This window comes from Bos grunniens, chromosome 21 (assembly GCF_055505025.1).
Source record: "Bos grunniens cultivar Pamir isolate PY7600 chromosome 21, Bosgru_T2T1.0, whole genome shotgun sequence".
Taxonomy (NCBI): Eukaryota; Metazoa; Chordata; class Mammalia; order Artiodactyla; family Bovidae; genus Bos; species Bos grunniens.
Genome location: NC_141185.1, coordinates 10,992,539 through 11,015,282, shown reverse-complemented (window position 1 = coordinate 11,015,282; position 22,744 = coordinate 10,992,539). Strand labels below are relative to the sequence as shown.

The 22,744-nt window shown below is 49.4% G+C and overlaps 1 protein-coding gene across 1 annotated transcript; it reads right to left on the bottom strand.

The window, feature by feature from the left end:
• Positions 1-6,745: 6,745 nt before the first annotated feature.
• Positions 6,746-8,832, bottom strand: GSC (goosecoid homeobox). The gene is made up of 3 exons (XM_086365187.1): positions 8,235-8,832; positions 7,491-7,750; positions 6,746-7,175 (listed from the first exon to the last, which is right to left on the bottom strand). Exons 1-3 carry the CDS (start codon positions 8,590-8,592, stop codon positions 7,020-7,022), a joined length of 774 nt encoding a protein of 257 aa, XP_086221313.1. The 5' UTR covers positions 8,593-8,832; the 3' UTR covers positions 6,746-7,019.
• Positions 8,833-22,744: the final 13,912 nt, after the last annotated feature.

The window sequence follows — 22,744 nt, the reverse complement described above, 5'->3', positions numbered from 1 at the left end:
AGCAGCCACCTCCACCCAGCCTCATAAGGCTAAGAAGGGATCAGATAAGGACATGATTATGAAACTGTCAATCCTCCCCCAAACATAAGATGCATTTTTTGACCACACCCTCCAAGCACTGCAGAAAATTTTCCCCCTCTTACAAAAACAAACAAACAAACAAAACAAAAAGGCAGAAAAAAAAAACCAAAACAAAACTACATAGGAACCTCTTCCATAAAGACAAAAATAAACCATAAAGACCTATGATCTTTTCAGAGCTTTAATTGTAGTCAAGAAAAGGGTTTCATTTCCATCTGCTCACATTTATATCAGAGTCCAGTTGCCATACAGGCTGAAACCGAAACAAAACCAAGTGGGGAGGGAGCAGGTTGTCCTTGCTGCTGCTGCTGCTGCTAAGTTGCTTCAGTCGTGTCCAACTCTGTGCGACCCCATAGACGGCAGCCCACCAGGCTCCGCTGTCCCTGGGATTCTCCAGGCAAGAACACTGGAGTAGGTTGCCATTTCCTTCTCCAATGTGTGAAAGTGAAAAGTGAAAGTGAAGTCGCTCAGTTGTGTCGGACTCTTACCGACCCCATGGACTGCAGCCTACCAGACTCCTCCGTCCATGGGATTTTCCAGGCAAGAGTACTGGAGTAGGGTGCCATTTACCACACTAAGGACAAAAGGATGGGGTCTCCATTTCAAAACATGCACATTAGGAATCTTCTTGCAGCTAAAGCAGACATGGAACAAAAACGGCAACCCTGAAACAGAGGTAGCTAGCGCCACCCCACTTCTGACATCCTGCACCAGCAGAACGGGACAGCTCTTCACGCCCGGTTATGGTTAGGATGGGTGGTGGAGGGGGAGGGAGCATCCTCACACACACACACACACACACACACACCCCTTTCCATCCCTGCCCACTTGAGTAGAAAGTGATTCACTTGGTTTCAGATTTAAATATTTATTCCTCAAATACAAAACAATGTTGAACAGGCACATCCCCTTATGTCCCAGCCATCTGGCCTTTGGTCGGAACATCTTCAGATGAAACGAGCAGCTGGGATTCCGACTTCACAGAGTTCCGAGTCTTCTTCACAGAGGGGGGATCTTTCCAAATGCTCTGGGCCTCCCTGTTTCTTGGAGAAGGGCAGTTTGATTTTTCTGGTCCCAGAGTTAGCACTTTGAGGATTTTCAAAGGAGGATTAGCCCTACTCCATCTGGAAAGACGCAGCGCTTGGTCTTGCCGGGTGACGTCAAGAACGTCTTTAGGACACAAATAAAACAGACACAGTCACCGTGAGGCTGGCTGGTCACACGCTGGCTGCTGTGATTCAGACTACGCTGGCCCCAGGGCTATTTCTGCAGCCAGCTCCTACCTGGCTGGGACAGGCCCTCCCAAGACCACAAGCTGCCCCTCCCAGGAAGGATGCCTGGGGCAGCCTGTTCATCCTCTGGGCAGCCCTGCAGCCTCATGGGACTGCTGCCACTGTGTGGTAGGCGGCCTGTGGACATTGCACCCGCCGACACCACACCTATGACACATCGTATTCCTCACTGCAGGCTGCTGGAAAATACGGGACTTTTCTCCAAAAATTTCTTACTTTTTAGATATTTCTGTGCCCTCCTCCCAACTCTAAACCAGCTCCCTTGTGTTAGTTCTGAGTTGGGGGGTGGGGGCCATGGCAATTGCCAAGAGAGCATGCTCAGCCTCCCCCAGGTCCACAAGGAAAAGGTGTCTTCTTAACCCATGCGGGCCCCTTCCGGGGTCAGTCCCGCTCATCATGCAGCCAGGCCAAGGCCTCTCCTGGGCTCAGCATCATACTGCTAGTAAACCAGTGAGGAAATGATACGGACACATTAAAACTATCCATCCCGGCTAACATTATCTCACTAACTACAGCTTCCATAAATCAGCTCAGCTTAAGGGAGGGTGTGCAAACCCCCAGCTAAATGAAGTTCATCCGATTGAACCCAGCCGCTTGATCTGGTCAGCAGACTCAGGAGGATCTCAAAATTAGGAAAACAGAAAGTGTAAGCGGAGCGAATGCCTAAGGGGAGGAGGCAGGGAGAGGAATTCTTAAGATCTCTCTTCATTGATGCTTCCCAGGGCTGGACACTTGAGAACAAATGAGGGCTCCTGGAATCCAAAAATTATAGAGCCACTTGAAAATACCACAACATGCCATAATTCATCCTGTTTGTTCTGTGGGTCATTTGGACGGTAAAGACAATGGCTTTTTATGTTACCCAGATTTAAAACCGTGACAGAGGTCTTCCGTGTTGTCACGTGACTCAGAGGATGGACTTCGGGGATACCCCAGGTCCCTCCCCACCGCCCCCCCCAGCAAGTGAGAAACCCCCACAGCCAAAAGATCCAGCTGGATCCATTTCCCCCAGAATTCTCAAGGAGCTTTGCACCGGTTGCTGTGTTTGGTTTTCGTTTTTCTTTTGAAAAACTTCAAGGTCATTTCACAAAACTTGGAAATTGAATCCACTCCCAATACGCCCCTTCTCCGCTGTCAGTCGCCTTGTCCTAAAGCTCTTGGGCAGAATGTAACCTATTATACCTTATCAGACACTTCCTTGTCTTAAATCCAGGGCAATCACATTTAATTTCATTAGAATTTGTGTCCTGTGGTCACGCATAAACTCCTAAAACTCCTAAACCAGCAACAATTAAAAACAAGGTGCATTCCTGAATTTCTAATTCCAATCTACTTAGGTGGTTTTTCAAAACACACAATAATAAATGTGTCAGACACTCTGCTGGGTTCTTGCATTATCTCTAATCCTCTACCAGAGCCCCCTTTGCAGGTGAGGAAGGAACCTGTCCCAGGTCACTTGGTGAACCCACAGCCCCATCCACTTGGAGGCTTGGCCCAGTGTGACTCAAGAGTCAGCCACCCAGCTGTCCACTCGCCACTTCTTGTTGCTCTGGGCTGGAATTCCATCTTCATACAGGTGAAAGCTAGCACCGACTAATTGGATGTGCACTGAACAAAAGAGAGTTCATTTGGGGGGCCTGAGGTGACAGATCCAGGGGATCTTTGGGTGGGGGGCCTGAATTACTTTACTGAAAACCTTGTAAAATTCAGAAAGAGCGTTCCCTATCACTCCCACCTCTCAGTCCTCGTTTTCTGCCATACGCCGAGAAATGAAAGAGGAATCTGCCAACTTGGATCTCATACATACCCATTAAAATGACATCCTTTATACTAGACACAGCATGTGAACTCAAAGTTCCAAAGTCAGAAAAAATGCAAACTTGATTGAAGAACTGTCATTGAGATATACTCTCCGTGGGTATGCTTTGCAAGGCAATTGTTTGAGCCCCTCCCCCTCCCCCACCCCACAGCTAAGCTGACCGGACCCTCCCTGAAACACAGGCAGAATTTAAGAATCCTCACACCTTCCCCCTCCCACTCCACGGTCTCTGACTGGTCAGTGTCTTACAGCCAAGATCCTCTTTGGCCCAAGTGACTTGGGGTACCTGGAAGTCATCACCCCATATCTTGCCACTAATCCCAAGAGGTGTGGGAGAGGTCTGCTCAGGTCTGTTCTGCCCTTTACTAAGTGTCCAGGAAAAGGCATTTAGTCTCTTTGAACCTCCATTTTCCATCTGCAAAATGGGCTGTGACTCCCACTTACTGAGGGCCTGAGAGGTGTGTAGAAGAGCGTGACAGTGGAAAGCGCCAGACCTATGTGAGGGGTTCTAAATGGCTGTCATTGTTCTTTGCAAGAGGCTGTCTGGCACTTTGCAGTAGATTAATTCCTGTGTCCCCTGGGGGCAACTGCTTTCGCTTAAATGCAGCTTCTCGCCAAAAAGAATAGCCCAGGTTCTCTGAGGCAGCCTGATTGATGGAAAGGAGCTCTGGCCCTTGCTGGTAGCAGTTCTCACCCTGGCCTTTTGTGCCTCAATTTGCTCAATTGTGAAATGGGGAGACCACCTTCAACTGAAGATGTGCTGTGTGGACGGGGAACCCCTTTGGCATCACCCGGTTTACCTCCTGCCCACCTCAGTACACACACACCACTTTTCTAATACAGGGATCTGAATTCCCACCCAAGACAATGACAAGGTCCAAAGACAGCTCTGAAGGCCTTCCACTCTGAGACATCACGTGGCCCTCCCTGACCCCGACAGCAGGCTAAGACAAAGGTCTGAGGCCCACCACTGCCCAGGGAATGCAGGAGGAGCTGGCAGGACTGTTATTAGACCATCCTGACATTTGCCTCTTCGCTCCAGATATGTGTTGTTTATTTCCTGAGCTGGGCCAGTACTAAAGTGCTTTGCAGGGTCCTCTTGCATGAAGACCTGGGCATGTAGCTCCCTCTTGCCATCCTGGCCCTGCCCCGGCCAAGCTAGGAGCAGCTCTCTGGCTCCCCACCCTGCCCCCTCCTTGCACACCCCACTAGCTGTGGCTTTTCACCAAGTGCTCCTGAGGGAGGTGTATCTGAGAACTTACGCCTCCCTCCAACCGTCTCTTGTTACTTGTTGTGAACACTTTGCCAGACTAGACAAATACAATTTTTTTTTAAATGAAAAGATCCCATTTATAAGGAGGCCGAGGACAAGTCATGGAAAAAGACAGACGGGCGATTATAGGGTTCTGGAGATGTCAGATTTCTCAGGGTGGAATGATGTTGCCTGTTTCTGCTGTGTTTCCAAGTGTTGTAGACTAACGGAGTATTGGAGGAAGGGTGGAAGGCAGGGCTCATCCCTCTCCAAATAGGGCAGGGAACAGCATCTGGGAACAGCAACTAGGAAAAGTGAAGGGCTTCTGCACAGGCAGGGCGCTCCCCCGGGAGTCTGATGTCTAAGGAGGAGGTGCAATAATGGCCACTGCAGGATTCATTTGAAATGAATGGGACAGCCTGAGTATTTCTCACCACAACTGGTATTAGTGGGAACATTTACAATTATAGTTGTATAATTGTAAATGTACAATTTACAATTGTACATTGAGCAAAGAGACAGTTATCCCCCCACACACCCCTGTTTATTTCTTATAAGCTGAATGTTGTTAAAAGTAGTTAACTTTTCTGAACCTTAACTTCCTCCTCTGTAAAATGGTGAAAACATTTCCCATCTCAGAATATTTGGAAGGTAAAATGAGACAATGTACATAAATTTTGAAGTGCTAGACACTATGTCATAATCACATTTTTTTAAAAAAGTAGCTGGGAAAAGCTGTCCCTGTGATTTAATGAGATAGTGGCCAATGTCCACACACACACACACACACACACTCACACACCCCAGTAAGCAGGTGCCATTGCTGTGCCCATTTCACAGTCATGGAAGGTGAGGTGCAGAGGGGTTCATCATTTGCCCAAAGTCACAAATAATAGTCTGGTGAAAAACCAAGGCAATCTTCCCCCTTGAGGCAGACCTGGTCTCCATATTGTTCCCTGCCCCACCCCCTTTCATGGTAGGGGATTCTCTCTATTTGAAAGGTGATGCTTGGGAGCCCATATATCCTAAGTGCTTTCACCTGCTCCAGGAGTCACTTCTGCCTTTTAAACCCTCCCCCAAAAAGCTGGGAAAACTACTGCTTCTTGTAAAAAAAAAAGAAAAATTCTAACTCTTACACGTGCTGTGCTCCCAGCCAGGATGCACAGCCTCCCGGTGAAGGGACCTTGTTGGAGGCCTCCCAGGAGAAGGGACCTTGTTGGAGGCCTCCCAGGAGAAGGGACAAGCTCACCTCCTGGGCAGCAGGCAAACGCTCTGAACCTTAGCTTCCTTTCCTATAAAAGGCATTTAGCTCAAAACCAATAAAGTTTAACACGTTAAAAGCTATTCCTGCTGGCCCTCGGCCTCCACTCCATCCTTCCCATGTTCTGGAGAGCCATACAGAAGGCAGGCTCTCATCTTCATCCCTAGCGCCTCCCTGGTACCAGCAAGCTCCTCTAGGCCTTCCCAAGCTGCTGACCAGCGCCGGCTCCAGCCGCTCGCGGGCTTTTCCATTTCTGGCCCCATCGGGAGTAGACCCAAAACAGCCGGCAGAGAAAGTCAGAGGCTCATCTTGAGCCCAGTAGTCTGTGACCAACTGAGGCTAGGAGCACAGAGTCATCCCAAACTCCCATTGAGAAGCGCGAAGGGCCACGCGGCGGAGGTCCCCACTGAGCTCTGGGGCGCACAGCTCCCAGCCTCCCGGCCGGGTTGTGAGACAACAACACTTAACAGGGAGGAAGGGAGCCGCGAGAGCGACCAGGAAAGATCCAGGAAAGTTTCTCGGGAGAGGGCGTGCCTAATTCCATGGGGACCCGCCGCCTTACTTGTGGGGATTTCTGGGGAGCTCCAGGGCTGGTTGAAAGGGCTAAGCGAGTTCTGGAGAGGCTCCTGGGATCCCTCAGCTAGAGAGGATCCTTCTTATCGGCTACCCTATCTATCGGCAGCGAGGAGAGAGAAGGTCCTGACTATCCCCAAGGGCGAGGAGAACAGGACCCCAGGCTGCTTCCTCTCCAAGACAACACCTCCCCTAGGCAGCCGGCAATGCCCCTCTCTACCCTGCCCGGAAACCTCCGCAGGAAGTGTAAACCAGGACACCTGGTCCTGCGACCATCGTACCCAGACTTTTTGTTTTTCTCTCTTTTGTCTTTTTCCCTTTTTTTTTTTTTTTTTTTTGGAGGCAGATCAGAACTGTCCAATAATTTTCCTTTGGAAGCTACCGACTAACTAAATTTTTGTGTGTGGGGGGGGGGGGGCCTCGGATGGTGCTGGCGGTGGGGTAGGAAATACAGAATGCGACCCGTCTACATCGCCGTCACTTTATTGTACTGTCACCGTTAATTTAACTATAAATACTACGGTGGGGAGCGAGTCGCCGGCGGCCTTGGACTTCGGGGCTGCAAGCCCCGGGGCGGCCCGACCCCAGGCGCCCACCCTTCGGACGGTACACTATTTACAGTTCCTCTTCCTCGACCCCCACCCCCCTCCTCCCGCAAGGCAGCGCGTGTGCAAGAAAGTAGCATCGTCTGGTGTGCAAGTCCTTCGAGTTTAGGCAAGGGCCACGGCCGGCCCGCGGCCGTCAGCTGTCCGAGTCCAAATCGCTTTTACCTTCCTCTTCCCTCTTCTCGGGCGACGCCTTCGACGACGTCTTGTTCCACTTCTCAGCGTTTTCCGACTCCTCCGAAGAGGACCGCTTCTGCCGCCTCCATTTGGCGCGGCGGTTTTTAAACCAGACCTGTTGCGCCACAGGAGAACAAAACAACGGTGAGGATCAAAGGCGTGCCCCCGCCCCCCGCCAGGCCCGGGCACCCCCCGGGCTCGCCCAAGGAACCGGGGGGACCCGGAGCGCACACCATCAGAAGGGGGCCGGTTCCCGCTTCCGTATTTTCATTCGACTTCCTGGGCCTAAAACGCCTTCCCGCAGCCTCCGGGCCGCCCCGGGGATGTTTCCAAAGAGCCGGGAGACCCAGGGAGAGCCGAGCATACCCGGCTGGAGGAGGGGAGCTTATTTCGCTGGAGAGGGCGCGCCCCGGCGGAGTCCTGAGCCTACCTCCACCTTCTCCTCGCGGAGATGCACCTTCCGGGCCAGCTGCTCGCGGGTGCCCACGTCTGGGTACTTGGTCTCCTGGAAGAGGTTCTCCAGCGCTTCGAGCTGCTCGTCAGTGAAGATGGTACGGTGCCGCCGCTTCCGCCGGCAGTGCAGCTGGTTGAGGAGCTGCAGCTCGGTGCGCGACAGAGTACCCACGTTCATGTAGGGCATCATCTGGTGCGGCACGGGGGACACCAGCACGGAGCCGGGGCCCTCGTAGCCTACGACAGAGGGAGGCGTCCGGGGTCAGCCGCCTTCCTTGCCGCCGCCGCGCGCGCGCGCGCACACGCCCGCCCCGCCGGCGACCCACTTGGATTTAAAAACGTCTGCCAGCGGGTGCGGGGAACCGTGGGGTGCGCAGAAAGCAGGGTGCAAGGAACGCGGCGGGGGGCGGGGGGGGGGGGATGCGTACCGTGCTACCGCGTCCACTCGCACACTCCCAACGCGGGTTAGGGGAATCCTAAACGCCCAGCCTCCCCCACGCACGCACGGTTACACTTTCTGCTAACTCTCGCCTAAAGTGTGCAGCAAGTGTGCAACCCCCTGCGCCCGATCCACCCAAAGACGGGGCTTTGGGGCAGGTTTGCAAGAGGAGAAAAGTCGGTGGCAAGTGAGAGAATCAATCGCCGCCGCCCACCCGCGTCCCGGGGCGCCGAGGAGCGCGGAGGGCCGGCGAGGCCGAGGCCGGCGCAGGCGCGACCCTACCTGGGGGCGTCGGGACGCAGGAGCACTGCTGGGCGCCAAGCGGCGGCACGGCCCCGCAGCAGGCCGGGCCCACGGGGGCCGCCTGCACGTGCAGCTGCCCGTAGAAGTAGTTGCTGTAGCCCAGGCGCGAGCCGCCGACCGCGGCCGGGAGGCCTGCGCCGCCCGGGGCCACGGGGCGCGGGTAGAAGGCGCCATAGTCCGAGGAGGCGCCGCCACCGGCGCCGCCGTAGAGCGAGTCCCCGTGCAGGGCCGGGAAGACGACGGGAGTCGCGGCGCTGGGCGCCACGGGCAGCACCGAGTCCTTGCAGCGCGGCCGGGCGGCCAGGATGTTGTCGATGCTGAACATGCTGGCGGGCATCCCCGAGCCCCGCGCCGGGACCGGGGGGCGGCTGGGACGCGCCGAGGAAAAAAGCCTCCAAGTGAGGCGGGGGGGGGCGGGGTAGGGGGGGGGTCCCCGCTCCTCCCGTGGAGGACTAAACCGAAAGAGAGCGCCGGCTAGCGCGCAGCCCCGCGCCCCTCCCCGCCCCCTGCGTTCGTCGCCCTCCTCCCGCCCGCCCGCCCCTCGCTTCAGCGTTCGCCGAACTCGACCCGCGGGTAGGACGGAGCTTAGACCAGCTGAACCTCTTGTTGGTTTTATACTGAGTCGACGTCATCCTGGATTTAGTTCCTGGTAATATGCAGATGACAAACAGAACCAGATTTGGCCCTTTCTGTTCCTTTGGGTGGGTGGGGGTGGGGTGGGGGGCTTGAAGAAAGGGGGAGGGGAAGAGGTGCCAAGGAAAGGGGGCTACGGGGACCTGAAAAAAGATTGTGGATTGCGAATTAATGAAATTAACCTAATCTTTTCCATTCAGCCGTCCCGCCGCGGGCCGGCGGAGCTGGGCTGGCGTCCTAATTGCGCCGGTTAATCTCATTAATTCCGCCGTAGGGCCGCAGTTAACAACTCCCTCCTCGACCTCTCCGCCCCCCACCTTTTCCCCTCAGTTTGGGGGTCCTCTTATTGGGTGCGATTTCCTCTGCATGAAACTCAAATTCATTGTGGCTAGTTTTACTTTGAGGCTACTTTTTCCTTTTCCTTTCGGAATTGGTTTTGTTTTAGAAAATGTGAGGCTGTGGCCTCAATCAAGCAAGATTGAAATTCCGCTCTTGGCTTCGGCCCCCGTGCACTGACCGCCTAACTTCACCTCTGGTTTTTATCTTGACATTCTTTCCCGAATGGAACTGGTTAAGCCCTCCCCTCAAAAAGAAAAAAAAAAAAAACCCTCGTTTTCGCAAGCGCCAAAATTTGTAACGACAAAACGACGAAAGAAGTGCACCGTGATTCTTAATTATTTGTGTGTATATATATATATACATACACATATATGCTTTTTTTTTTCTTTGTAGTCACTTTGGGTCTGAAAGCTAGCATAGCATAGTAGTCCTTAGGCCCTTACACAGCGGAGACCCAAATTCATCCACTAGTTTAAAATTCGCCACCCAGAACAGCAGTCAGAAGCGATGCTTCCAACTGCTTCCTGCGTGGGTGTCAATAGGTTTTGTGGTTTTGTGTGTGTGTGCTTTTTTTTTTTTTTTTTCGGAAGTAGAGTGTCTTCTTTCTTAACTGTTTTTGTTTTCAACGCAAAATCCCCAAAATGGGACTTTAGGATTCTCTGTCCCCTTTCCCAGCAAATGAATCGCAGTTTCCCCTTTTGACTTGCTGGCTCTCTGACTGAGACAGATCCCCCCACCCCCCAGCTGTCCTTCCCCTTCCAGGCCCAAGCTGGGCTCCCTGGGCCCCGGTGGCCTGACCGAAGCTGGGCTCTGCTCGCGGCAGGCGGCCACCGTGATTTGCAGGCTCCTCGGCGCGTCACGGCCCCGTCAGCCGGAGCTGCTGGAGGCGCGTCCGGTCCACGACAGAGCGCGGGCGGCCGAGCGCCCTGCGAAAAGGTAGGAGACGGTGCGCACCGCTTGAAAGCGGCACCCGAGGGCCTTGACACCGGCGCAAGGCAGAGCCTTACTTTCTGGGCCCTTTGCGCAGGCAACTCCGGCCACTCCAGGGAAAGGAGTAGTGCCCGGCCCGGGCGAGACTGCCTAGCGCGGGGTACCCGGGCACTTCGGGCTTTCCGAAGGAAGGTCGACTTTAACTCACGCCCGTTTTTCTCTATTTCTTACTGCCTAATTAACCTGGGGCCCCAGCAAGGGTGTCTGAAGTCGCCGCCATAAGGCTAAGTATGTGGCCTGCCTCCTTGGCGGCTCTGGGGCAGAGGGGAAAAGGGTACTCGACAATTGCTGTTTTCGGGTCAGAGGACAGCTTGCGCGGAGGTTTGGTGCGGCCCGCGTGCAGAACTCTGGAGGCGCGCGGCGCTGATCCGCAGAAGCTGGGCGGCGACGCTTCTCCTCCTAGGCCTCCCCGGGTGGACCTTGGCGCCCTCATGCCCATCCGCTCACCCACTCATGCCTTGAGAAATGTGCTTCTTTGAGCGCTGAGCCAATTTAGAAGTGGTTGTAGGAGGAGATTAGGGTAGGACAGAGATGGGTGTCAATTTGGGGAGGCGCTGGATTCTTTTTTTTTTTTTTTTTTTGACACAATAAACTCTGCTCTCAGAGGAAAGAGTGTGGGACCCTTCCCTCCCTTCAGAGAGGTCAAGTCTAGGGAAAGAAGTAAAGAAGTACATCATGTCTTCCTCTTGTACTAACTAGTGATGGAGGCTTTATTTTTATTTTATTTTTTTCGTTCGTAAAGACTTAAAAATCATCAGGTAGATTCCAGGCACATATATTCCCAGTCAGCCTTTTCCGAGTTTAATTTTAGGCAAATGATGGAACACAGCTAGATGTTGCAACTTCAGCAGGTATTGTGGGTGCCTTCGTGTTCGTGGCCAGGCGCCCTTGGCGGTGCGCACGCGTGCGTGCATGCATGGATCTTTTACTACCTTTGATGAACCAGGCATGGGCCGCAGCACAGTGGGAAAGCGGGGCATATTCCTTGTGGGTTTCTGCAAAGGTGCTGAGACCAGCACCACGCGGAGACTTCAGTGGCAGATCTCAGAGTGCCTCCGAATTTTTAAATAAGGCAACCTCCCCGCTTACTGGCAACACATAGCATGGTCTTGCCTCCTTCTGCTGGATACAGAGTTCTCTTTAATAATCAGATTTAGCAAACCCCTAAGCTTCGCCCCTTGCTTTTCTGTAGCCTTCCCACTGTGCCATCCGCTTCCTGGAAGAAGAGCGTGGTAAGAGCAAGTGAGTCTGGAGCTTCCGAGTTCTAGACCGTACATTGCCACCTTGCAATTCAACCCTCCTTCTCCAGGCCTCAGGGTTTTTTTTTTTTTTTAAGTTTTTGAGCCAATGGCAACATTCATTGGGTCCCTTACGACCTGAACGTTTAACGAGGCTGGGCAATTGCCCCCGCTTGCCAAGGAGCCTGGGGTGGAATTAGGATTTTTTTAGTACTTCTCACTGGGACAAAGGAGTGTGCTGTCCCTGCCCCCACCCGAGGGCAGGGTGTCTGTAGGAGCTGGGTCTTAGATGAGGAAATGCAAGTGCGAAAGCTCTGTCCTGCAGTGCGTGATGGCTTTACTGTGAGAAGTCACAGGGACTCCAGGGTCACTCCGCTCCAGTTATGCAGCGGGCTTTCGGGGAGCTCACCCCATGGGACGGGGCCTCTTCCTCCAGCTTTCCGCTCAATCCCAAGACGCTCCACTGAGTCGGTAGGGAGGCGAGAGCCGAGGGAGGCAGTCAGGGGCGCTGCGCCCGCGCTGCGCCTCCTTTGCGGGCTGAAACCCACAAGTGTCCACAACGCGCACTAAACAATCAGTAGGCTCCTGTTGACCGGTGCAATTGGAATAACAAATGCGACGCACGCAAATTGCCCGCCTCGTGTTGCTAAGCGATTGTTTGTCGCCCTGCAAGCACCGCTCAGCATGGGAGGACCGGGAGCGTCTGGAGGCGGCCGGCCAGAGCTTAGGTCGGAAATGCAGTAAACACGCTCCTGATTTTCTCTATTATCACCCAAACACGATTTCACACAAAGCAATCACCATACAGAAGTCTATGAAGATGTGTTTGTTGAAGAGTCAGTCGCCCTGGTAATAGCCTTCATTTTTAAAATATTAAAGACTAGATCAGCTGATTCCACATGGGTAAGGTGTATTTGCGGTTCAACATCTCTCAAGATGCATTTGCACTGTGGTCATCGTTAGATTGATTCACAGAGTGTGGATTAAATTGCTTCTCTGATTTAAAACCGAGTGCCCAAGTTTGGAATGTGCATCTGGGTATCTCCTCCTGCCCAAAGATATTTTCATCATGGGGAAAACTGTTGTCCCACTACACACACACACGCACGATTATAAAAAGAAAAACGCGTTTGTGGTCCCCAACTTCTTACGGTTCGGTTCCAGGAACTTTTCTTATTTCTTTCAGTCTCTTGCCCGGTCACAGAGCAGAGTTCACAATTGGATGCGTTTAAGTAGGCTTTTTCGTGGCATGTGCAAAAAGCTGGCGTGTCCTTTTCAAAAGCATGTAGCCCCCTCGCAGGGCGAATTAGCCGAGTCTGAAGAATTAGGCACAACGGGCAGATGCGGCTGCCGCCTTGGGCGCAGAGTAGAGACCCGCGGAGTCTGCACAGAGCTTGTCAGTTTTATTGTTTACATTTAGACTTAAAGAAAAAAAATCCAGAGTCTCGAAATTAGTGCTCAAAACCAGCTCCATTACCCTGCGGCTCCCTGGAGGACACCTTCCGGAGCCCCAGGGGATTTTCCGTATGAGATTGGGTGGATGGAGTTGAACACGAAGGCAAATGCCACCCGGCTAAGAAGCAGCGCTTAGGAGGGCTGGGACTCTGACTTACAGTCGGATTTAGGAACGCTTACTAGCTGAATTTTGATAGAGGTTTTGGAACATTCCATATAAACCCCCCTAGCCCCTGAGGATGAAATTATCAAGGTGTTAGGAAAACTCGTAACATTGGGGGAGAAGAAGAGGGTATCGAAAAGTAACGCGTTCCCAAGGCATCAGGGAAAAAAAAAGTTCCAGTTTTCCAGGGTTGGTTACAGAAATTCTCTTTCAGGCGAGCTATTTACCAAAGTTTGTTTCAAAGTGACTGCACCGTTGCTTTTGCAAATCACAGAATGCAAATGATGATAATTTGTTCTCAGTGGAACTTTCTCTTGAAATGATTAGCAAAGTCAGTCATTTGAAAATTAGAGCGATTGCACAGACGGTTTTCGAAGCCCCGCGCTAACCGATATCAGCTTCTAAAGTTTTCATTCATGTAAACCTCATTAATGAGGATCTTTTATTTAAACGTCAAGGGGATTTGAAATTTAGAGTAAATTATGAAGCTTGTATGTCTAGCCAAGTCATGGGTCAAATGCATTTGTGAAAAACTGCTAAAAGAGCATATGGTTTTGAATTTTTCTACAATGACTAGTGTTTAAATAAATTGCTTGTACTGCTTAACTTCATGTGTAATTTTGACAGAAATTGGCCTATAGCCTTTTGATATGTAAACATTTCAGCCTTTTATGCGGTATAAAAAAGACACTTGCTTTTTAGGATCAGTTCAGGCAGTCACCCTGTAATTCAGAAAGCTGGCACCTACCATTACATTCTTGCTAGATTTCAACTTTCAAGTGGCAGCCTCGGGGAGAAAAAAAAGGAAGGAAAGAAAAAAAAACGAAAAAGGATATTTCAAAAGCAATGTCCATTTGGGATTAAAAGCTGCAAATGAGGTGAGAACGTGCCACTTACTATCTGAGAGAAATGGATAAACCATAGTTATTAAAGAACATTTTCTGTCATCTTTCTTTAAGCCAGCCTGGCTGAGGGGACACTTAAGTAGAGCTGGGACTGACTGGCATGTTATTAAATGCTTGTCTTAGTCCAACACACAAATAGGTGTTAAAAATCTAGGTATCACTTCAGGATGCTACCAGGAAAATGACTTCATGTCACAGAAGCCATTAAGATGCAAAAAAAAAAAAAAAAAAAAAAATCACTCAGTCTTGGTAGAGAATCAGCCTTGGGCACAAAATCGCTGGACATGAATGACAGCACTGGGCCAGCACAGGGGTCTTTCTAAGTGAGGGGCTGTTCGTGGGGGATGCAGAGCTGCTGTAGAGCACTATTTAGAGACTGCCCTGGGCTGCCAGGGTACCTGAAACACCTTTAAGTCTGCATACACTCATTTGTTGCTAGTATATCGTCTCCTATAAATAAGCATTGGAATGTGGATTGGAGGGTGGGTTACCCAAGTGCTAGACGGGGTCTACACATTGACTTCCAGATCGCTGTGGCAGGGCAAATGCTACTCTTTTCCCCTCTGTGCTAAGGGCCCTGCCCGTATTTATCCTACAAGTCGGCTTTGTCATGTACAGACTTTCTGAGAGACATCGCCCTTTTTGTGAATGTGAAGTTTTGGAGGAATTGCAGAACAGGAGGCTATGGGAGTGTTTGGTTTGTATACATTTGAGCCTTAGAGCAAACTGAGATTCTCTTTATAAAGCTTGTGCCAGGGAGAAATGCAATTAAGAAAAAAGACCTGCCGAGAGAAAGAGAGAGAGAGAGGAGGAGGAGGTGTTTTATTTACATTTTTTAATGCATTCCAACACATCAAATTGTGGTCAGCAAACCGGAAAGGAAAGGACATATTTCATGCCATAAAGAAGGCACCAAGTGAATTTTTTTTGTTTGCTTTTTCTCCTAAGAAGACTACACTCCTGCCTAGCCTTTCTGTCCATTTTGAAATGAATATGGGTATAATTTTTTTCGTTTGCTATAGTTTTGAGGATTTTTTTTTAAATAATTGATTTGCTAATAAAATAGTTCTGTACCATTTAGCTACTTAACTTTGAGAAACTTACCCCCAAAGTGTGTTTGTGATCAAAGTTAGCTAGTCAAGATCTGTATTTTGGGTAAAAGAAGGACACAGTATTTAACAGATAATTTGGGAAATTGAGGGGGCCTTTTTTTTTTTTTAAGACTCATAAAATAAACTGAAAATTATAGGAAAAAATAGCCATGCCTGGGTAGTCACATTATATGTATTCAACTATGAATCTACTAATCTAGAAAGGTTAGTAGCAGTGGAAATGTGTATAATATGGAACTTTGTTATTGTATTCATCTTTTTAAAAAGAATTTGATAAAATAATCATTTGATGGTACATCATCAAGATCTGGATGAAATTTTTACGAGATATCAATGTTGATTCTTTTAAAACCTCAGAGTGAGGAAACAAACACATTCCCAGATGTGTCTTGTCCTGCAAAGTAGCCACTGGAGGAGACTTCAACTTGCTCTAGTGTCACTGTTGATCTGTGGTTTTGAATAGTTTTCTGAACTCCTAGAAGGGCACTGAAGCAGCCAGACTCCCTTGCCTACTGGTCATATGCAGCAACCAAGATTTCTGAAGCCTAAACTGTCAGGTAAAGTAATGGGAAATAGAAACAAACAAACCAAAAAAGCCATGTTCAGAGGTCACAGGCCATGCCACTTGTCCGATCCCACCATCTGAAGGATCTGATGCTGTGACTCAACTACCTATAGCCTGGCTTCGCCTTGGACAGAGGAGGCTGAGCCCTTATCAGCCTGTCTGAGTAATTCAGTTCTTCTCTGCTTACCCCTGATGGGATAAAGGGGGAGAATTCTCAGCAAGAGCTGCAATTTTCAATTTGTTTGACTTGTGTTGGGGCTTTCATTGTCTTTTCTTAGCCAAGAGATGAGGGATTTTGAAATCTACTACCTTCTTCACATACTCACATTTGCATGCTCCTCCTCCCCCCAGTCTTTATTCATTCTGTATACTTGATCATTTCTGGGCCAGTATCAGCTCCTTGGTCATCTCCTTTCTGGAGTTTATGTGTGTTTTCCTGTTTGGGGTATCTACCTGCAGCCAGGGACAAAAACTGCAGGATTCTTGATCCATGCTGAGGATTTGGTTTCACTTAGTAGTAAAATTCTTTCTGCAGACTAGAAGGTCTTGGGTTTAAAATTGCAGGAGCCCATCTCCCATGTCATTGGGTTGTTTGTAATTTATGTATTATGGGGGGTGGGGTGGAAGTAGTCTGTTCGTAGTAATGATAGCTTGGAGAATTCTGTATATGAGCCAAATGTAGGACAGTTGAGCTGAAAAGACCCTCTTTTGTCTACATGATACCCCACAGGGTATTTTTTTTTTTTTTTTAATAGGTCCCCAAAGAACATTTTGTTCCCCTTTCAGACGGTTTGGAGATACAGTCATTTTTGGTTCCAGCCGGTAGGTCAGCACAACATTCGCAAGTGAAATGGTGACAGCCAAACACGTTCATGTCCAACTAATGACAATACTTTCTCTGAAACTCTAGAATTCTGGAATTATTTGGATCTTAAAGTATCTCCAGTTGACTTTAAGACGGCAACATAAGTTTTTGATAATACTATCCACATTCTGATTTAAGCCGTGGCCATTCTTTCTTTCTTTTTTTCCCCAAAACCCTCAGAAAGTAGCTTTCCAAGTTAAACGAGACCAGGGTGATCCAGTGAATGTTTGACTTCAAATAATTTTTAAAATAACTTGTTCACTGTTCAAGTGCTTCAGTAAAAGAGCGGCAGTGGAGTAAAGTTGCTTTGAAAAGCAACTCTGCCTGGCAGAGGAATTCCAGCACTTCTGCCGAGAGATGGATATTGAATATGTGTGGCGAATGCCCCCACTCTGTATTACGGGGAAGTTCCTTATTGAATATTTCTCGCTCGCAAAGCTGGAGTCACTGTGAAACCTCACTCCTCGGATCTCTGTCAGGGCTGAACTAGCCTCCCGACCTAGTAACAAATTGCCTTTTTATGGGTTCATGTTCGAACTGAGACCAAACATCTGCATTCCGAGGCATCAAGCCGTAGAGCCTAGTATGAGGGCCAGCCGTGACCATACTAATCCGGTTGTTCTAGAAAATGGAGCAAATGGTCCTGGCACAAAATTCTGAAAGTCTTTTCCCAAAGCAAGGGTGAAGAAAGAGACTATATCCATCAGGGGATGGTCACTACCATCCTGGAAGGCGAGCCCTGTTACCGTCTCTCATTACAGGTAGGTCACCCAGGTCGGGTCAGCTCATTATCTACCTAAGGTCTTCCAGCTGAGGCCTGGATTTGAGGTCTCAGCTCTGTTCAGCTCCCTGGGCTTCCCTGGAGGCTCAGATGGTAAAGTGTGTGCTTTACCCTGCAATGCAGGAGACCCGGGTTCAATCCCTGGGTTGGAAATATCCCCTGGAGAAAGGAAATGGCAACCCACTCCAGTATTCTTGCTTGGAAAACTCTATGGACAGAGGAGCCTGGGAGGCAACAGTCCATGGGGTCGCAAAGAGTTGGACACGACTGAGTGACTTCATTAACTTCACTTCACTGTTTAGCTCTAAAGCCTTCCTTTTGCTCTCAGATTATGCCAGCTCTTATAAAACAGGTGAAAGGCATGGCTCTGTGGCCTGGCCAGCAAGCCCTTTGGCTCCCTGGCACCAAGTCCCCTTCCTGCCTTCCTTCCCATCAGGTCTGTCAGGGCTTGAGCCACGTGGAGGGCTCCTCTCCGTACCACTCCATCTCTGTGCCTTTGCTGGCTCTTTCCCCTCCTCCTACATGGCCTTCCCCTGAAGGCTCTGCACAGCCGCTGGCTTCCCTGTCTGGCCGTGTTAACGTGGCCTCTGCTGGTCTGATGACCTGGAGGTCACTGTTGGGGGTTTTCTGTGCAAGTCCTCTTGGAGTCGGAAGTGTCCAACCTGGGGCCACACAGGCAGGATCAGCATCGATTCATCTCTCACCAGCTGACCCCAGGCCTTGGTCAGTGGGTGTGCTAAATAGCTCCCTGTTTAAGTAAAGAGTACAGCTTCACCTTGTCACACTCACCCCAGCTCCACTTCCCTGCTTCTCAGTTCAGTTCAATTGGTCAGTCATGTCCGACTGTTTGCGACCCCATGAATCGCAGCATGCCAGGCCTCCCTGTCCATCACCAACTCCCGGAGTTTACCCAAACTCATGTCCATCGAGTCAGTGGTGCCATCCAGCCATCTCATCCTCTGTCATCCCCTTCTCCTCCTGCCCCCAATCCCTCCCAGCATCAGGGTCTTTTCCAATGAGTCAACTCTTCCCATGACGTGGCCAATGTATTGGAGTTTCAGCTTTAGCATCAGTCCTTCCAAAGAACACCCAGGACTGATCTCCTTTATGATGGACTGGTTGGATCTCCTTGCAGCCCAAGGGACTCTCAAGAGTCTTCTCCAACACCACAGTTCAAAAGGATCAATTCTTCGGCACTCAGCTTTCTTCACAGTCCAACTCTCACATCCATACATGACCACAGGAAAAACCATAGCCTTGACTAGTCAGACCTTTGTTGGCAAAGTAATGTCTCTGCTTTTGAATATGCTATCTAGGTTGGTCATAACTTTCCTTCCAAGGAGTAAGCGTCTTTTATTTCATGGCTGCAGTCACCATCTGCAGTGATTCTGAAGCCCCCCAAAATAAAGTCTGCCACTGTTTCCACTGTTTCCCCATCTATTTGCCATGAAGTGACGGGACCAGATGCCATGATCTTCGTTTTCTGAATGTTGAGCTTTAAGCCAACTTTTTCACTCTCCGCTTTCACTTTCATCAAGAGGCTTTTGAGTTCCTCTTCACTTTCTGCCATAACGGTGGTGTTATCTGAATATCTGAGATTATTGATATTTCTCCCAGCCATCTTGATTCCAGCTTGTGCTTCCTCCAGCCCAGCTTTTCTCATGATGTACTCTGCATATAAGTTAAATAAACAGGGTGACAATATACAGCTTTACATACTCCTTTTCCTATTTGGAACCACTCTGTTGTTCCATGTCCAGTTCTAACTGTTGCTTCCTGACCTGCATATAGGTTTCTCAAGAGGCAGGTCAGGTGGTCTGGTATTCCCATCTCTTTCAGAATTTCCCACAGTTTAAAGGCTTTGGCATAGTCAGTAAAGCAGAAATCAGTGTTTTCCTGGAACTCTCTTGCTTTTTCAATGATCCATCGGATGTTGGCAATTTGATCTCTGGTTCCTCTGCCTTTTCTAAAACTAGCTTGAACATCTGGAAGTTCATGGTTCACATATTCCTGAAGCCTGGCTTGGAGAATTTTGAGCATTACTTTACTAGCATGTGAGATGAGTGCAATTGTGCGGTAGTTTGAGCATTCTTTGGCATTGCCTTTCTTTGGGATTGGAATGAAAACTGACCTTTTCTAGGAGAAGGCAATGGCACCCCACTCCAGTACTGTTGCCTGGAAACTCCCATGGACAGAGGAGCTTGGTAGGCTGCAGTCCATGGGGTCACTAAGAGTCGGACATGACTGAGCAACTTCACCTTCACTTTTCACTTTCATGCATTGGAGAAGGAAATGGCAACCCACTCCAGTGTTCTTGCCTGGAGAATCCCAGGGACGGGGGAGCCTGGTGGGCTGCCATCTCTGGGGTGGCACAAAGTCAGACATGACTGAAGCAACTTAGCAGCAGCAGCAGGCCTGTGGCCACTGCTGAGTTTTCCAAATTTGCTGGCATATTGAGTGCAGAACTTTCACAGCATCATCTTTCAGGATTTGAAATAGCTCAACTGGAATTCCATCACCTCCACTAGCTTTGTTCATAGTAATGCTTTCTAAGGCCCACTTGACTTCACATTCCAGGATATCTGGCTCTAGGTGAGTGATCACACCATTGTGATTATCTGGGTCGTGAAGATCTTTTTTGTATAGTTCTTCTGTGTATTCTTACCACCTCTTCTTAATATCTTCTGCTTTTGTTAGGTCCATACCATTTCTGTCCTTTATCGAGCCCATCTTTGCATGAAACGTTCCCTTGGCATCTCTAATTTTCTTGAAGAGATCCTTAGTCTTTCCCATTCTGTTGTTTTCCTCTATTTCTTTGCATTGATAGCTAAGGAAGGCTTTCTTATCTTTCCTTGCTATTCTTTGGAACTCTGCATTCAGATGCTTATATCTTTCCTTTTCTCCTTTGCTTTTTGCTTCTCTTCTTTTCTCAGCTATTTGTAAGGCCTCCTCAAACAGCCATTTTGCTTTTTTGCATTTCTTTTCCATGGGGATGGTCTTGCTACCTGTCTCCTGTACAATGTCACGAACCTCCATTCATAGTTCATCAGGCACTCTATCTATCAGATCTAGTCCCTTAAATCTATTTCTCACTTCCACTGTATAATCATAAGGGATTTGATTTAGGTCATACCTGAGTGGTCTAGTGGTTTTCCCTACTTTTTTCAATTTAAGTCTGAATTTGGCAATAAGGAGTTCATGATCTGAGCCACAGTCAGCTCCCAGTCTTGATTTTGCTGACTGTATAGAGCTTCTCCATCCTTGGCTGCAAAGAATATAATCAATCTGATTTCAGTGTTGACCATCTGGTGATGTCCATGTGTAGAGTCTTCTCTTGTGTTGTTGGAAGAGGGTGTTTGCTATGATCAGTGCGTTCTCTTGACAAAATTCTATTAGCCTTTGCCCTGCTTCATTCTGTACTCCAAGGCCAAATTTGCCTGTTACTCCAGGTATTTCTTGACTTCCTACTTTTGCATTCCAGTCCCCTATAATGAAAAGGACATCTTTTTTGGGTGTTAGTTCTAAAACGTCTTGTAGGTCTTCATAGAACCGTTCAACTTCAGCTTCTTCAGCGTTACTGGTTGGGGCATAGGCTTGGATTACCATGATATTGAATGGTTTGCCTTGGAAATGAACAGAGATCATTCTGTCATTTTTGAGATTGCATCCAAGTACTGCATTTCAGACTCTTTTGTTGACCATGATGGCTACTCCATTTCTTCTGAGGGATTCCTGCCCACAGTAGTAGATATAATGGTCATCTGAGTTAAATTCACCCATTCCAGTCCATTTTAATTCACTGATTCCTAGAATGGCAACGTTCACTCTTGCCATCTCCTGTTTGTCCACTTCCAATTTGCATTGATTCATGGACCTAACATTCCAGGTTCCTATGCAATATTGCTCTTACAGCATTGGACCTTGCTTCTATCACCAGTCACATCCATAACTGGGTATTGTTTTTGCTTTGGCTCCATCCCTTCATTCTTTCTTGAGTTATTTCTCCACTGATCTCCAGTAGCATACTGGGTACCTACCAACCTGGGGAGTTCCTCTTTCAGTATCCTATCATCTTGCCTTTTCATACTGTTCATGGGGTTCTCAAGGCAAGAATACTGAAGTGGTTTGCCATTCCCTTCTCCAGTGGACCACATTCTGTCAGACCTCTCCACCATGACCCGTCCGTCTTGGGTGGCCCCACACGGCATGGCTTAGTTTCATTGAGTTAGACAAGGCTGTGGTCCATATGATCAGATTGGCTAGTTTTCTGTGATTACGGTTTCAGTGTGTCTGCCCTCTAATGCCCTCTTGCACCACCTACTGTCTCACTTGGGTTTCTCTTACCTTGGACGTGGGGTATCTCTTCACAGCTGCTCCAGCAAAGCACAGCTGCTGCTCCTTACCTTGGACGAGTCACCCCTCCTGCTTCTAGATCTCTCCAAATTCCAGGCCAAAGACCATTAGCAGGAGAGTGTTCCTTACCCTCCATGGGTGATCCCCTAAGATGGATAAGCTCCCCAAAGCTGGCTGGGATCATCTTGCAGCCAGCATGCACCTGCAGATCGCATGGGTGTCTCTTCTTCGGCCACACCTGTGTGCACTGGCAGACTGTCACCTTTGAAATGAGCATGGGCACATCCAGATGGAGTGTCCTTTGGTCATCTGGGTGGGTCCCAAATGAAGCTGGCATGAAGACTCCCCAAGCCAGCCTGGGTTCTGTCCCATCAGAGTCTTCCTCTTCCCATCTGTGAAGCAGGGAAAAAATACCATCAGGGAACAAACTGAGAGGCCCTCTCAGCTCAGACACCTGCGGCCATCCAATGCTAGGTTGAGTTCTGGTTGCATTCAGGGAAGATACATCCCAGGTTCCCAGTGGGACAGCCTAGAAGGGACAGAAAAGGTCAGAATCTAGGTCAAGGCCACACGGGGGTGTGGGAACAGAGCTGCCCGGGCAAAACTGACCTCCCAAGATGTTCCCTCCTGGCCGTGCGTGGTCGAAAGGGCTGCTCTTAACACCTAAGCAGTGACATATTGTTCGGGGATCCTCCGCCAACTTTGGGGGTCCTATTTCAAGACCATGGTCCGCAGTCCCTTGTTGTTGTTTGGGTGCTAAGTCACATCTGACTCTTTGTGACACTGTGGACCGCAGCACACCAGGCTTTCCGGTCCTTCACTATCTCCCGGAGTTTACTCAAACTCGTGTCCATCAAGTCTGTGATGCCATCCAACCATCTCATCCTCTGTTGCCCGCTTCTCTTCTTGCCCTCAGTCTATCCCAGCATCAGGGGCTTTTCCAAAGAGTCAGCTTTTTGCATCAGGTGGCCATTCCCTGAGCCTCCACATGGACAAAGCAAGTCAGGGAAAGATGATCGCTTGGCCCAGCAAAAGACTGACACCAGTGGTGGAACTCCAGCCCTGGTATTTCATTTAGTGAGTGTGGTAG